General features: G+C 35.5%; 1 protein-coding gene across 1 annotated transcript in view; it reads right to left on the reverse strand.

The window, feature by feature from the left end:
• LOC133526814 (uncharacterized) overlaps positions 1–18,129 on the reverse strand; it is a 110,344-nt gene that overhangs the window by 75,824 nt on the left and 16,391 nt on the right. Inside the window, exon 4 of the mRNA XM_061863607.1 lies at positions 13,198–13,308. Within this exon, the coding sequence (XP_061719591.1) occupies positions 13,198–13,308 (111 nt within the window). The remainder of the gene's footprint in view (positions 1–13,197; positions 13,309–18,129) is intronic.

Here is an 18,129-nt window from a genome sequence, read left to right on the forward strand (position 1 = left end):
AAGTCACTATTGTGATTCTGTATCTCCGTTTAATCAATACATACGTATGCTTGTTGGAATTAAAAATCAATATAAGCTACAAATTACTTTTTTTTATTATCATTCCATCAATAACCAGTTGCATTCTCGTCATCGTACTAAATACTGTAAATATTACTTGCAATGTCACGTTAGAATATAATTTATGAACAATCAAAGAAAAGATTAGTCATCTTATTTGGACTAAAAAAAACATCCGTCGCGTTCTCGCGACCACCATAGTCAAATCTTTAGCAACTAGTCATACAGAATTCACCATTCGCACATTCGCATTTTATAATTCGCAATTTCAATGTGTACACTTCCGTCAAAAAACAAACAATTTCATCTAATTCTCAACATCCGTGACGAACCCTCACGTCAAACCAAAATAAAATATTAAGATGTACTCTCACGTACTTTAATGTTTACTTTCCTTGACGCACGCTCACTTCACACAAAAATCAAATTTCAGATGTACTCTCACGTCAAATAACTTCTAACTACCTTGACGTATGCTCATGTCAAATAAAAAACAATTTCCTTGACGAGCTCTCACGATAAACAAAAATCAAATTTAAAACGCACGCTCACATCAAATAAAAATCAAATTTAAGACGCACTCTCTCGTCAAATAATTTTCAACTTCCTTGACGCACACTCACGTCAAGCACAAATCATATTTCAGACGAACTCTCACGTCAAAAAATTTCCTACTTCCATGACGCATGCTCACGTCAATCGATAATCAAATTTTAGACGCACTCTCACGTCCAACAAAAGTTAAATAACTTGATTGAACAATAGTTATTTGTACAACAAGAAAGCAAAGTTTGATATTTCTTTGAGTGCTTGTTTTGATTGTTTAATAAAATACGTAAAATATGGTGTTTTTATTAAATTTTAAACTTTTATTTCATTAATTAATTATTACGAATGAAGACTCGTAGGGTGTTTTGGAACGATGTGGTCTGACTTATTTCGGGGGTCTATTATAAACCGTCAATATACCGTTGAATTACGTATGCACTTTTTTTGTTCAAATATTCCGAACTTGTATTAGGCCCCGCTCGTTGAAATGACATTCGACTCTAAAGGTCACTTGAATGTTATTTTGTCTCACTCGGTGAGCAAAATGTGATTTTGTTTTTAAGCAGCAAATTACCCTTGTTCGAGCTGCTGACGTGATAAAATATTTTCATCAGTGAAACAAACAAATTCGTTATAAATTATATGTCTTTCGCTCTTTGTTGTCTTTAACAAAACTATCATCTGGCACTGACACTGAATAGTTCTGTATACAACAAACTCTCAATACTCGCTCTCATGCTAATAAATATATTATTTATTATTGTCATACAAAAACTTGAGTTAACTTCTCTTAAGTTACCTTCGCTTATGTTAAGCTACCATAATGCTCTCTCACATTGTTATTATATATCGTGTACCTGCGTAACTTTAAATCATACTAGTAGACCATATGATTGACCAGCAATTTTACACAGACTCTGCATGAGTTTAATTATCATAACTTCTTTCCAAGTTCTATATTGTCGTTTAATACTAAATAAGTGATTTAGAATCAATGCATTTAAATTTACACACTGTCAAAATCCATTGTCACATTATACATAAGTATAGTGTCATTTAACCCAATTAAATTATCTCATTAATAAAAAAAAAAAAGGATTGTCTATTTCAGGCTTCTAGCCCATAACAAATCTCTTTATGTTTCATTAAGATCTCTTAGATACGCTCATTTAAAATTACTAGTACCTGGGCGACCGAGCTCCGCTCGGCTACAACTATCCATTGCAATATGGTGGCGTATAATAGGTGATAATCTACATAAACTTAAAAAGTAAAATGTGAACTGACAATTATTATTATTTACAATCGAATTCAACCTTACAGCACTTGTCACAGAGTAACGCCATCTATTGCCAATTTCTCTTATTACATAGCTCATTTTTTTACCAAACCAAACCTGTCCAAAACAATAAAAATTAAAAATTATATATAAACTTGAACATATAAAAAAAAACAAAGGTTAGTCAACGGGCGAGATTCGAACCCGTAACACTCGTTTCTAGCCGTCCGCGTCCCAACCCGCCGGACCAGACGGACAGTGGCCAGTAACACGAAATCAGCGACCACATTCTGCGTCGAAAGAAAAACGCATGAAAACTCGAAAACACGCGCCTTCCCAAACACAAGACTAATCTAGACCGACTGTACACCCCCAAAAACCCCCATATACCAAATTTCAGCGAAATCGCCAGAGACGTTTCCGAGACCACAGAAAACTATATATATATACAAGAATTGCTCGTTCAAAGGTATAAGATAATGCAACGTCAGAACGTTATGTCAAACTATCATCTTCTAATTTACTTACACTCAAGTAAATTTACATAATGTACGCTCACATTATGAAAAACTATCATCATCTAATTTACATACGCTCATGTAAATTTACCATAATGTACGCTCACATTATGAAGTACTATCATCTAATGTACATACGCTCATGTAAATTTACCATAATGTACGCTCACATTATGAAGTACTATCATCTAATTTACATACGCTCATGTAAATTTACCATAATGTACGCTCACATTATGAAGTACTATCATCTAATTTACATACGCTCATGTAAATTTACCATAATGTACGCTCACATTATGAAGTACTATCATCTAATTTACATTCACTCATGTAAATTTACCATAATGTACGCTCACATTATGAATCTGCTATTCTATTTATCTCATCTTTCACGTCCAAACTCTTAATATTACCCTCTTAATATTACTCATGTTATTAAAACTACATAAGTATATACTACACAAACGCTTGTTTACGTTGTTGTACACTAGCTTACTTTAAATAAGTATCTGTATTTACTTATATTTTTATGCTAGCCCGCTTTCAACTGTAAGGCTTTCATTAGCATAAATAAACTATGAGTCTCATACAATTTTAGCTAAATTGGAGTAAAATTTACAGATAACATGTGTAACACTGTCACTGCCACCATTAAACGTAGGTATTTATTTCGACAAAAATATGTCTATAAATAGGTACTTATTATTTCGCATTTTAGTGCTGTCCAACGAGGTATTCTATTTTACTACTACCAATTCACTGATTTCGTATAGATTTAACTAAAACTGCTGCATTGAACATAAATCATGACGTGTACAACAATGAAATACATAAATGCTTTTAAAAATTCTTATCAAAGAAAAAAATATATAGGAAAGCATAACCTACTCCATGTGTAAAAATGACAAAACTAATTTATTTCTGGTCATGATGCCTCATATACTGATGTCTTAAAGGAACTTTTATTATCATAATATATATTTAATTAACTTTCTTGGGCCATCATATGATTTACAACAATCATTTAATATTATCTGTCTAAATTATCATAAATTCATTATCTATCACAATAAACTACCAGCCAATTTATTGTTTTCAGTTGCTTGCAAAGAAGTGGTAAGATATACTTCTTAATGACTATTTTTACTCACGAGTTTTAAAGCTACCTGCAACTTCATCATGCATTTTTTTAAATTGCTAATACATATAATAGTTACTTACAAGCAGGCGCCAAAAACATATATCTGAAGCATGTAAATCGTCCTAAACTCATGAAATAAAATACTTTTTATTTCTATAACTTACGTTTCATAAAACTTAGGAATCAAAATAAATCTCAAAATCCCAATGTGGGTTAGTGGTACGTTAACACTTCTGATTTATTGTGCTTCTTATTGCATGGTTACCCTAAACTATTACTACTACAGCAATCGGGATACTTCCAGGTACTCTGACCTAACCAGTTCATTACGATGCTTCCTCTTTGACAGCCTCAACCCAAGTGAACGAGCCTGTCCAACATTTACCGTGTCCCCACCACCTGCTAAAACTACCGTGTTTTGACATAATGTTAAATCGTGTTCAGTATAATGTTATTTTTCCAACTACCCCTGTATTAATCGGGGTAACATAATAATGTTGTCACGGTATAATTATTATTTAACTGCTATCTTAAATGTAAACATAAATAAATCATGACAATACAAAGAACTTATATTAAAAAAGATAATTATTAATTAAGAGACTTCATTATTTAATATATACTTACCTCAAAATAATTAACTAACCTTATACTTTTTAATGATATATTTTTATGATTTACGTTAATGATATAGGTATTTTTTTTTTTTTGTGGAGACAGGTTATATCTACGTAAATACATAATCTATAATATCATACATAAATAAAAACTTCTAGAAACAACGTTTTTGCTGTAAAATATTGATTAAGTAACATCACGAGTCTACATTGCGATCAATACTGAAAAGCTAAGTAAAACAGGATCACCTGGGTTACCGGGAACCAAACTTGACACCCCTTATTTAGCGATGTTATGGTTATGTTATACTTATAAGGCAGGCACTGTGGTTAATGTTGATAATGCTTAACAAATGTTTTATATAGGCACGTGCACGTGTCACAGTATTTACTTTACGCTTAACTTGTGTCCTGTTAAAAGTACTCCTGTTCAACAAGCTGCCATCTGAGTTCAAATCTATCACTAATAGCCAAATATTTAATACAAGACTCATATAACAAGCAGTATATATTGCAAAAATCTTATTAGGTACTCGATCGCGGACTTTGTAGCAGATGGTTAAGTTTTTTATTTTCTAATGAATTGGACATAATTTAGTGTGAATTTGAATTGATGTTTAATTTATTCATTCTTTGATAATTTTAATGTCGGTATTGTATTTTTTTGTTTGTAATTAATTGTTATGGTGTGTTGTATATTCATTGTTATGAATAAAGGAAATGAATGGAATCTTGTAATATATTATAGCAATTCAGTTACCATTTTCTTTTGCAAGGAAATCTGCTCTGCTCTGGGTTGGAAATAATCCTTAATTTCATAAACAATAAAGCCTGTTGGAATTTTACGAGTTAGGAGCATTTCGCCAGGATTTGGGATAAGTATATGTTTGTGTATGTAATTCAGTATTTATGTAATTGACACGTGATTTACGTGATCGAAATATATTAAGCTATGTGTAGATAGGTACGCTAATAATAAATAAAATAAATACATTTTTTTGGCATTAAAGGCAGACATTTAGGTGTTGAAGTCCCTGACTTCTGAGCTAGGTAAAAAAAAAACGAGTAAGGACCTATAATGTTTTAGATATGCTCTCAGCCCTTGATATGAAGATAAACTACAATATATCTGAAGTACCTAGTAAGTAAAAGTGGCAAGAATGGTCAATTGTTGAATGACCAAGCGGTTGATTCCTCATTTATCACAATCTGAATCAACTCAATAGTTTTGTCACACGTGAAACACGCCACACAAACATGATAGGTACTCACTTATCAGTTATTATTATCATCATCACTTCAACATCTTATCCATACACATATACCTACATTACCTACATACTCTCCAATGTTTACATACACAGCCTGCAAAGATCACAACCCTTCTATTTGGCTTTGCCGTAGTCAGGTAAAAAATAATCAAGAATGGCACTTACATTTTGTGAGTAATCTTTCGTTTAAAACTGACTAACTCACCATCAAAAACAGTAAACAATAACAGTGAAAATCTGAGTAAAATAATCCTGTAAAAAATGTAAACATTATTAAGAGCGTTTACGTAGATGACGCATTGAAGTCGATAGGAAGAACATTTTACATCAAAGTGCACTGACAACGTTTCCGGGAACTTTGGAAGCTTGAAGCATGTAAATAACTGGTTTTATTACGGTAGGTAGTTATGTACTAGCAAAATTGATAGATGATATCAGTTACTAGAAATATCGAATTAGAGTTCAATTTTTGCTCGGTGCCTCCCATTATTTTATTTAGGATAGTATCCGAAGTAAAGTAAGTCTTTTTTTTTAATAATTACCTCGATTTTTAAATCAATAGGGCTAAGATGGTCGGTTCTTTTATCATCTGTCACGTTCTAACAAGTGTGTAAGTGCGAAAGTAACGCATGACATGATAAGTGATAAAAATTCAGTCATGATACCGCCGCAGGTTCAGGCAGTGTGGCTTAGTGCTAGCCTATTAGGTGCGGATGGCAAAGAGTAAAGCCAAAATATATAGAGTTCGTTAGAACAAGATAAGTCTGTAACGATTTTGTTTTGATAGCACGCGCAGTGCAAGTGTTATTTTAAACGGCAAACTTCGATGAAATTATGACTTAAAATAACGCTTGCACTGCGTATGCTATCAAAATCGTTGCAGACTATCATGGTCTAACTCTATTAATATACCGTAAGATACCCAAATACATATTACATCTGTGACGGGCTTAAAGTAATACATTCTAGATGAACGGAGAAAGTAAAACATCAAGCAGCTACTTTTTTAAATTCATACTTTTGAAGTCCACAAGCACATTCGTTTTTGCGCATTAAAATATTAAGCAGATTCTTTTAATGATGAATTCTGGAAATAACGCTTTCTTATTAGGACAGATTTTATGTATATTTAATTTCGAAAAGGCCAGGTACAATCAGCAGATATCTGAGATACTGGCCACTTTAAGATTAAATATGATAAAGTAATTAATAGATAGTTCTTAATGACAATGTCACAATGGTTATGTGATTTTCTGACCTACTCAGAATCCGGCATTATGAGAATCTGAAGAGCTAGGAATTTGAGATCTTAATAACCTGACATCTTAGGAACTTGGATAACTAATAAAATGCTCTATACATTATCGAACTTACTCAGAATCAGAATTAAATAGAAACTGGCAACATTAGAGTCATACTTACTCAGATTTTGGCCTAAAACTCAACTGGTTTAATACGAACCCGTCTTGCCCCGCCTAAAGGGTCCTTAGGACCCAAGGATGGATTTAAAAAGTGGAGCCACCAATATATCTTGATATCTATATCATTTTGAGCTAGGCCAAGTTAGGTATCGTTTTCGTATAAATCGGGGATGCTGAATTCATTTATGGTATCATATATTGACACCAATCACAAGTAAAAACATATAAAATATTTTTACAAAACTTTTATCATTCCTCTTAACGTATAAACCATTGAATCAAATTAGTTTAAATTTGGTATAGAGATGGTTTGAATCTTTATCCCAAAAATCATCCCTTAAGGCTGTGAAAAGGGAGGTGGAAGCCGTGGATGTTTGTATGGGGAATCGATAACCGCTGAACCGATTTAGATGAAATTTGGTATAGAGATAGTGTGAGTCCCGGGGAAGAACATATCATAGTTTTGATCCCAAAAATTATCCCTTAAAAGTGTAGTGTAGTTGTATGGGGAGTCAACAGGTATCCGCTGAACAGATATAGAAAATCTACGTCTGCATGTTTGATTCCATGCCTACATTTTTATAATTTTCCAACTTTTTAGTGACAGAAAAGTTTGGATTGACCTAAGCAAATACTCAGTAATAGATTCCTAACGATTAGATGGCTATATAGGAAAGGTTTCGTGAAAACAAAATACGCATACGGCTCCGTCTTGCCAAACGTCGGTTGTGTTATGAATAGGTACATGAAGACCCGTGTGTGCCAGCAGAATTCTTGTTGCTTGGCGTAATAACTCAAACGGTGTTTCACGCTTGGAGTCCCTTGTAAAATGCGATTAGCGTCATTAATGCTGACCACGACTAACCTAATATCACCCAATCCTATCTGAATGTATAACTATGTGCTAGATAATGCAGGTAATTGTATCTGTAGATAATAGAGTATGTGTCAAGTAAAACGTTGGTTTGTGCCTAGGTAAGTAACCTCGGTAGAAGATCGATAGAATATTGATATGAAAAGGCCTTACTTTCAAGACAAACAACAGCGACGAAAATAGGTCACTTTGTAAGTAAGTAAACACTTTATCGTACGAGAAAAATAAATATTACATCAGATAATATCGACGGTAGGTATTATTATAATTTAATTTAATTTTAAAATATCTAGCTGTCGACTACCTAGCTAGTATAGACGTATCAAGTGACGTTACCCATTACGGTTCCTAAATAGCTATCAGAAAAGTCTGGACAGGTGTATCACATTTATAATGCAATGACGTAGCTTTTGGCACTCCTGGCGGAGGCGTGGCGTCGCCTGACGTCATTTTACGTCGCTTGAAGAATTCGAAAAGTGGGTCGGTATACTCGCTATTTTCACCTCGTACTCGCCTAATGAGAGACACCTTGTATTTTCATAGCTTGGTCAGTCGAATTTAGAAAAAAAACCAGCATAATAAGACCTCTACATCCATCCGTATTTTGTCCTCAAAAGTTGGTAGAATCCCATACCGATTGGAAGTGAACAAAATAAAGAGTGTCATTATTTTTATAGAAATTTGACATTTATTAAGACGTTTTTACACTTTGTCGTTGCAAATGCCATGCCATGTTAGCTTGGTCCGTCCTTACAAGTTGGTAAATGGTAGGTTAATTTTCTCCTTTGGCGTTTTGAAATGGTCGTTCAATTAAGCTTTTCTCCTGCTTTACGGTACGATGCCACTCTTTATTATCTTAGTGATGTGCAAACCTCGGATTCTAAGGGGCATAATATTATTATAATGACAGATAAGAAGATCCCTACCTAGATACCTTTTTATGAAATGTGTTTAACCCACCTAATTAGCAAGAATATATAAAACAGCCTTCTTTGGGATTTATAAGTTGGTCTCATATTAAATTATGATCTCATCTCAAAATTCACACGTATATGATGGGCTGCCCGAGCTTACGACTCGCATACACTCTGCAATTGTAACAATATCCCTGAGAATTCTGAAAAGGTCACTGCCCATTAGCGGCGACAAGTTCACCAATCAGAACACGTGAGTGCGGATGAATGCTCATTGACCTGTGAAGAGGGCCGGGAGTTTAGTTAGTCTAGCCTAGTCCATAGGTGTTAAACGTAATCCCTATTTTTCGCTCCGAGGCCTTAGCCAAAATGACAATCGTTTTCAAAAAACGAAAGGAAATGCTATTGTCTCTCTATCACTCTTCCATATTAGTGCGATAGAGACAGATAGCGTTTCATTTCATTTTTTTGCGAACGATTGTCATCTTGGCTAGGCCCCCTGGATTACATTTATTTAGAAAAATGTGTGAGATGTGGCAATCATTTCATGAGATGATAGGTTAGCCACGTTATGAAAAAGTCAAACCTATCTTAACCTAACCATATCATGAAGTGATCAATTCTAAAATAGTATTTCATAAAATGATCAAACTCTATGATCTGGCCACGATATTCGCAATATGAATATTTTTAGATTTTTTATTTAGGGAGGTATTATAACTTTACAAGAGTTAAGTAGAGCTTGTAAAAACTTGTATGGAATATGGTTTTTGCTTATAATTCTTGTAAGTAGGTATGTAAAATAAGTAATCAAAAATCTAAAAAAGGTCAAACGACCATTTCCATCGTTAGCATATATCGAATTGTCTAATAATATTTTTCATAATGTACAGAGAGGAAAATAGGTCCCCACGTTTTTATGGTAAAAAGCGTTCGTCCCGTTCAGTCCACTTTCCTCTGAACGATTCACGTGACGCGATGTCCGAAACTCTTGTTGCGCGCTCGGTTACCTAATTTTATAGATGTAGGCGGCAGATCGTAAAATCCAGATCATGAAATCATAGGCATATCGTGAAACTTGAAAATCAATATCTCGTACCCTGGGTCGACGGAGCCGCGGGGCTCCTATCTCCGGACAGTTTGCCCTTCGGGCATCTGAAGCTACCTACCGAAAACCAATCCTACCTATTTATTGGTTTAAGGTGCAGTAGGTACAGAAAACGGAGTTTTTCAAAAATCGTAGCCCTCTTTTAGAAACAATTGCCAAAAATTTAATTAAGTATCACAAAAAAATAAAATTCATAAACATGATATCCGTGATCCGGGCACGCACTGCAATCTCGTGAGGCTTACTCGTACGCCCAATGAGAGTGAGATAAGAACCCTGGACTTACGGAGCCTAGTGTTCAGTTCGGCAAGAGTATGGCCGAAAGACTTACAATCACTATTCCACCTGTAGTAATTGGCGGGACGGATGACGAATAAGATTATGTAAACAGATATTTAATAGCCTCTCACCCGAGATTGTAAAAGCTGTATTAGAAATCTTAAATTAATATTTTTTATCAAGACGTAGGTATATTTTATGACATGACAAACTATATAGAAACAATCTTATCTCAAACTCTCGTCCATTGTTCGTGAACGTCTTAAACTTGACCTCATTCACAGAGAAGCAAGATGGAAAAAGAAAATAATGGTTCGCAAGGTATAGGTGTCTACACTTCAACGTACCTACTCACAAATAGGTACTATACACCTATGATGGTACTATGAATTCATCCTTATTAGTCTTATTACAACAAAATGCTTAAATTCGTAGGTACAGTCAGCAGCTAAGTAGCTACTTCCGCTGCTAGTGCGGGCGGGCGTATCTCTGACCAAGTGGTTAAAGAGATCAAAATGACTACCAAAGAGAAGTACCCTTAACAATAAAGCTGTGTTTATTTTGAACACCTCGCCCGCTCAGAGGCATCTGCTGCAGACTATACCTAGTTGCTAAAATACCCTTTACAGTAGGTATATAGTGAATGGGGGAAGTAGCCTTTCCCGCACTAGTGCGAAAATAAGCACTTTCCGTGCCTAAATATGTCGAAAATTTAAAGGGCCATGTACGAGTACCGTAAAACGTTGTACAATACACAGCGAAAAGGTAATTCGCAACTCGTGTCGATTTAAAACACTCCCTCGGTCATGTTTTAATTTATCACCACTCGTTGGGAATTTCCTACTTTCCGCACTTTGTATCGTAAATAAATATTAGTTTAGACGAAACAAAATAGTCGCATATATCGAAGTAACTTTTATGACAATGTAGTTTCTAGGCCATTTTGCCGAAAGCCTCGGTTTTCTAGTCAACCTGGGCGATGACGTAGTTGCGATAAAGGGATAATTTCTATGCCTATGTTGTCCCACTTATTTTATAGTAAATATATCATATGCATAGTAAAATATGTACCTAATACCGGGTACCCATTGCAATTAGTTTCGGTCGTTAATTCTAGCAGAACACGATTTCAGATCACGAATGGAAATAGGTTAAACATTAAAACATTTATTACTGTTATTAAAAAGTTGTCTTACATAAAATAATGTCAAAATCTTGAGACGTAATAAATATAAGAGCCTCGGTAGAGATTAAGTACCATAGAGAAGGGTAGGGGTAAGGGTCCCAGCGCGCACTAGTTTTTTTGCAGGAATCGCGAAGAGTCTGGTTGACGTAACTGTTGACCGAAGAACTGGCGGCTTCCTCGCACAACGTATCAATATTGTGATACGACGAGAAAATGCCACCAGCATCCTCGGAACAATGCCTCAAGGGCCTATTTTAGATTAAAGCTAGTTATTAATTTAGTTTAGTATTTGTACGGTTACTGTAATACCCCTGTATATATCTATTATAAAAATACCTAATCATATTCATGTCAAATACATAGTCAGATGAAATGGTGGTAAAATTTTTTTTTACGGAAGCAGACATACCACAGGACCGAGAAAGCACAAAGATGACGTGTAACAACGGTGCTACAATCAAATGCAGGGAGATAAAACCCTTCATGCTCCTATAGTTTTTATAGTTGTCAAGTAATAGGGGCTTAATTAAACATACAATTAATTAGATGGAACTGTAAAGTAAAACAATTTAAAAAAACTGTTTCTGCTTACTGTCTCCTTTCGGCTTCCAACGAATCGCTGCGGTGCAACTTCAAAAATGCCTTCCGAATCGTAGCTATCGGCAGACTGTCCCTCCTCAAACTAAATCTCACACGAGCACAGGGCGGGACTGACGGAGCTGGCAGTAGTTCCTCCATTATAGTTTAAATACAACAATTACGATGAAGTTCGGTAAATAGTAAATAGTTAGTTAAAAAGGCACCGTTAGAAACATTACACCAAGCAGTCAGCAATGTTGTCATAATGAAAAATAAAAACTTTTACTTTATGGAGGAACTGTTAACGTTTATGCAGGAGCCTGCAACCTTTTAAGAAAAATAGTATAAATAATTGGTCTTTAGATTATAAGATTCTGTCTGTACTTATTACTCTAAATGTTTGCTTTTGGAAAAGTAGAAGACCTGCAAGCGGCTCGCGAGCCGCACTTTGCCTTTGCGTTAAGGAACGGGTAACGGCAATTTTTCAGGAACGATTTTAAACACTTTAGCAACACCAATAACGTTATGTCAAGAAGTAAACTCCATGTTTTTATGTAATATACACCTTTTCAGTAACACGGCACAACACAATGTTACAGTCGTTTCATGTCTTATCACACTCTCATATTTACACTTGGAGATAGGCAGATGAGTAAATACGACTCCAACTTACCTAATTTTGCATTAATTGAGCTTATATGCATACGATTCAGTGCAAGTAAATAATTATGTTGTACTATACATACATACCTATGTACTTTGAATAATACGAATAAAGGGATTTTTCATGAAGAACAGGTGTGAAACGTAGAATAAATAAAGTGGAAGTGGAATAAATATTAGTGGTAACACGTTGTAAAAAAAAAAAATCTAGTGCTAACCACCAATTATCTGTTAACCTGTTGCTACCGGTGGGAACCTATTATTGGCTCTTTTTTATCTATATATATAACTATTGTACAATTTATAGCTGTTGGTTCTCCGAACAATAAATAATAAATAATAATAATAATAAATCGATATGATATAGTTACTTTCCAATAAAATATTGATAAAACCGAAGGTTAATCTAATCAGAACATAGATATGGTTTTGTAAATATAAGATCATGTCTCACACCTAACACAATTTTCAGGAAACTGGCGATGCGTTTCTACACCTATATGATATTGGATCCTAATGCCTATTCCGGTGGCTATACGCGGTGAAGGCGCGCGGAGTTGCTGTCACGTAAGCTGCTTGTCGCTATTGTGTTGTGCACCTCCACCACCAGCTTGCTCTGCGAGATTAAACCTTAGGGCTACTACAATGAAACATTGTGTCCCTGTCAGTCGCCTCGATCGCTCGACCCACCTACGCTATGATATTGAAATTTATATATGAGGGTATAAGACTCACTGTCCGGGTAGCGCCGGTGTAGGCACGCGGAGATGCCGCCGCGTATGTTGCTCGTCGCTGTCGCTCGCCTCCTCGACGCCGACGACCGCGCAGCTCGACCCGCCCGCCGACCTGTAAAAATAAACATTAAGATTTTGGGAATTACGGCGAAAAGGTTTAGGTATAAGACTACCAAAGCAAAATCTTAAATAGCTTGTTAAGACGAAAGGGGACGGTCGATTCTCCGTATAAGAGTTAGGAGCGAAAAAGATATCATACAATTTTTAAAAATCTCCTAACTCTTATAATAATCATAAAATTGAAAGAAAAAGCGGGCATAGCTGTGGTTAAAATGCATCTAATTGTATCAAAATATTTTCAATAAAGTTAATATCCAGAGAGGAAACTGGGGACTACGTTGGTATGGAAAGGCGGTTTCGGGGTCGTCGTCCACTTTCGTCTTAAGTTATAAAGTATCATATCGAAAAAGGGTAACACATTTTTTGTGAATTCTTTACACTTTCCTCACGTGCTGTTGTATTGGATCTACTGGTGAATGTGATTAAGGGCCCATTTGATTCGAGATAGAGATCTTCGTGGCTCCTACATATAGTAGCTTTTTTCATTTTTTGTAATAAGCTTAACTGTATAATTTTAAAAATCGACAAGTCTCCGAATAAATCTACGGTTTTGCCATTTTCGAGTCAAATAAGGATACAGGTGAAGTATCACAAAGTATTTGCTAAGCTAACTAGCAGATGTAATAGTACGTCTTACGACTCTAGCCTTAATCTACAATAAAAGCCTCCCGAATCAAGGTTGCCGAACTCTGAAGGCTTTAGCATTGGTTCCGAACTTGTGGTAACTAACCGTTACCGTTACGTTACGTGGGTAAAACAATTATTCCAGAGGGTATTATTGAATTTTGCTTGTATTATTTATTGCTGGAAATCATATGAAATTAAACATTATGAAGGAATTCATTCATAAATATAAAACGCGGCCATGCATTTTTCTAGCTGGGTGTACCGACCGATATGCGATATTGAAAGACTCAAACTAAAAGTTTAGGCCAGTAATAAAATAACATATACTAATATTACTAATCTATTGCCAAGGCGAATATTCAAATTCAAGCGTTCAAACTGATTCAAGCAAACATACTCGTAATATAAGTACTTTACATAATAAACATTTAAACAGAATAGGTAAGGGCATTTTATACATTGTACAATGAGAAGACTGATGAAGCCTCTAGGTACATGGTACATTAGCAGTATGATATATGTTCATTTGTTTTAGTGCAGCTAGTGACATGACATAAGAATAAGAGCCATTATTAGTGGCACCTTTCTATGGCGGCAAAGTGGAAACTAAATGTTCGTAAAATTTCGAGATAAGAAAACAATTATGCAGAATATTAAACCTGTATGATTGCCTTGTTGACATAAAATTGCGATCGATACAAACCCGGCACCCTTGCGATACACTCGTATTATTTACAGCCTACTTCTTACGCAACGACCCATTTTATATGAGCGCCGAGGCTTGGAACATCTACTTACTCGTTTTAAATTCACGGTTATCCAATAAAGCGATGGAAAAATAAGGCCGAATTGGACGCGCATATTAACTAGTTTAAAATAAGCTTTATCAACTCTACCTCCCTGCTGATGTTTCTCTGTTTTCTAGCTATCTAGTATAATTATCCCGGTTCAGAGTACTAAGGATAACTCACATTAGGTCGGGACGTGCCCGGGCCGAGGCGTCCGACACGTCATTTTCTATAACGGCTGATCGATGATCACGTGGTGCTTCCCATAGAAAACGAAGTGCCGGAAGCTCCGGCCCGAACTTGATTTCCATGTTAAAAAAACACCGTATTTCATTACCTACCCTATATTGTTATGAGTCAACCTTCTAATTCTCATTCTTCTAAGTTCGCCACAACCCAAATCGAAGCGTCTCCGTTTCAGCTTGAAGTTACAATGTTTTCGTATGTCTACCCGGCCGTTCTCCTCCATATTTCTCACCTCATTCTCGTGAAACTTTGTGAAGTATCTACTCAAAAACTGACATCCTCTGAAAGCGACCTACATCTAAAGCGACATCTTCATAAAGTGGCGTCCTAAGAAAGTGACCTACCCCTAAATTGACGTCCTCAGAACCTGACATATCTCGTAAGTAACAAACATATATTATTTGTTGAGAATAGCAGTTATTTTATAGCTTTCAATTTAGTCATGTCATTTTAATCACTATACGTATACGAGCTCAAGCTTTATTCGTTCAAACACGACAATCAAATATCAATCGCACCGCACACATTGCAATTACTTATAGAACACATGTTTAGATGATGTGGCCTCTCAAATTGCCTCCCTTGATAACGATAAAACAAATAAAATGAGCCCTTCGCGTCTAGGCGAGAGGGTCGCTCGCTAAAAGGATTAAGGCTCACTCAGACTAGGAAGAAGACTAGGATTTACTCGAACGTGCTCATAAAAATATCACCGGTAGTTGGGGGTCGTTCACAATACCCAATTGGAAGCCTTACGAGGCTTGGGACAAGACGTTCGTCCGGTTTGTGCACGTGATGTATGTATGAATGGAATTATCCTATTTAGTGCAGAACTCTTTTGGCGTACAATTTCGGCTATTTGAGTTTCCCAAAAAAAAGTTGGCTTTGACAGAACAAATCAAGATTGTGACCATTTGAAACTGCAGAAAACTGGCAAATTTCACTGATTCTGGGAGTCTCTGACTTTTCTTAAAGGGTGTCACGACATTAACGTTATGTGAAATATTATGATGGTTATGAATTCTAGCCAACCTGGTGATATAACAATTATTTACAATGCTTATGTGTTATCTATACTTAGCTTTTATAGTTAAGATATTGTAAACAAGCCAAACAAACATGACACATACCTACGTATAAATATAGGTAGTAGTAGTAGGGTAAAGGCACCAGTAGTCAGCCTTTTTACGAAATTTCTATGTTAAAGATCGTCTCATTTGCTCACTAATTGACCAATAAAAATTATTAATGTTTTTTCTCTTCAATAATTTAATAAAGTATAATTTTTATAAATAATAAATCGTAATTTAACTAAGCTTTTGGAAATATTTCATTAAATATAATGAAAGGGCCTTTTTGCCAGTAATCAGCCCCCTGTGTACCAATAGACAGCCTTTAAGTACCCAGTGTCCAGCCATCCTATTTTAGCGGCTGACTAGTGGGTTCTGAGTCCCGTGATGTCAGTGTCCAGTGGTCAGCCACAGGTTGACTTTTGGTTATTTGATGTATTTCAATCAAATAAAGTCATAATAATGGAAATATTTAAAAGTGCTTGATTTAACGACTTACATTGCATTTGAAAATTAGAAATATCTTGAAACCTATGGCCAGCCTCCCTCGGCTGACTTCTGGGTTTACGACCTTTTTAAAATTACTGCCTCAAACCCAATAGTCGGCCTAGGGAGGCTGACTATTGGATTTTGTAATTTTTGTACAAAGAAGTAGCTCCCAATAGGCAGCCCCCTTAAAAATGTTACTTTAATATGGATTTATATTTATTTTTTACGTTTTCCAGAGAGATTAAGTATTAATTATAAGAATCAATGCACATTTTTTTAACAAAATATCACAATTCGGCTGCTATCGTCTGATCAAAATATCATGTGACGCTCCAAAAAAAAATGGCGCATATCACATATCCCTTCATGTCAGAAGACAGCACTTCTTTGAAGTAGTGTTGTGGTTCAAGCTAGACAATTCTTTTAAAAAATAAGTTCTTTTTCAACTCATAGTTTATCAATCTATAATACCAACCACTTTTCGCATGAAAATCTGAAAAACTTTGATAATTACAACCAAAAATAAGCAAGAAAGGCTGACCAGTGGTGCATGGCTGAGCACTGGTGCCTTTACCCTAGTAGGTACCTGCATAATTGTACAATTTTTTTATTACTTTTTTATTAGCCTATTTGTGTGTCCCACTGCTGAGCAAAAGCCTCCTACCAAAAATGTGTACGAGTGCACTAATGCAATATGTTAGTTAACGTCGAATGTATAATATAGTGTTAAAGGTAGATTAGCTCAAAAACTTTAAGAAATACCTCTTGTATACAAGAAAGCAATATGTATATGTCTGTATGTTAGATGACATTTTAAAAATTTCAACGTCAAGTCAAGCCCAAGCCCAAGCCAAGCCTCAAATTTGCACAACTAAACAAGCAAAAAGTACTTCTTGCGCGGGCAATTAATATATAACAATTGTAACGTTTGCTCAGAAAACCAACAGAAAGGAGAGTATGCAATAATTGAGGAGAGCTGCTCAACTATTGTAATGCTCGAGATGTGACACGGTTACATGTTACAAATGTTACAATTGTCACAAGTCAGTCTCCACCTTTAAATAAAGAACCTATTAATTCATGCACATGCGCTATAGTTAGTACCTTGGCATTATAAGCTCTGAAAAAGCTGAAGCCGCTAAGCCGAGGTATTTAGGTTATAATATACTCCATACACGCCATGCCGCTACCTAGAAACATAAGGCGATAAAAGTTGAACGGGTTCAGGTTTTAATTGTCTTTCCTGTTCCAAATAAGTACTTTAGTTAACATTATTTTTTTCCTATTCCGTAATACGGAACTCGTGGCCAATTTCGTTAACTAAGTATCACCATATCAACATATTTTTTAGCATTTGGCAATTGTACATTTCAAGGCTAAATGTTTGACGACCGGTTTGGCCTAGTCGGTAGTGACCCTGCCTACGAAGCTGATGGTCCCGGGTTCAAATCCTGGTAAGGGCATTTATTCGTGTGATGAGCATGGATATTTGTTCCTGAGTCATGGGTGTTTTCTTTGTATTTAAGTATTTATAAATATTTATATATTATATATATCGTTGTCTAAGTACCCTCAACACAAGCCTTATTGAGC

The sequence above is a fragment of the Cydia pomonella genome, chromosome 17, assembly GCF_033807575.1.
Source record: "Cydia pomonella isolate Wapato2018A chromosome 17, ilCydPomo1, whole genome shotgun sequence".
Lineage (NCBI taxonomy): Eukaryota > Metazoa > Arthropoda > Insecta > Lepidoptera > Tortricidae > Cydia > Cydia pomonella.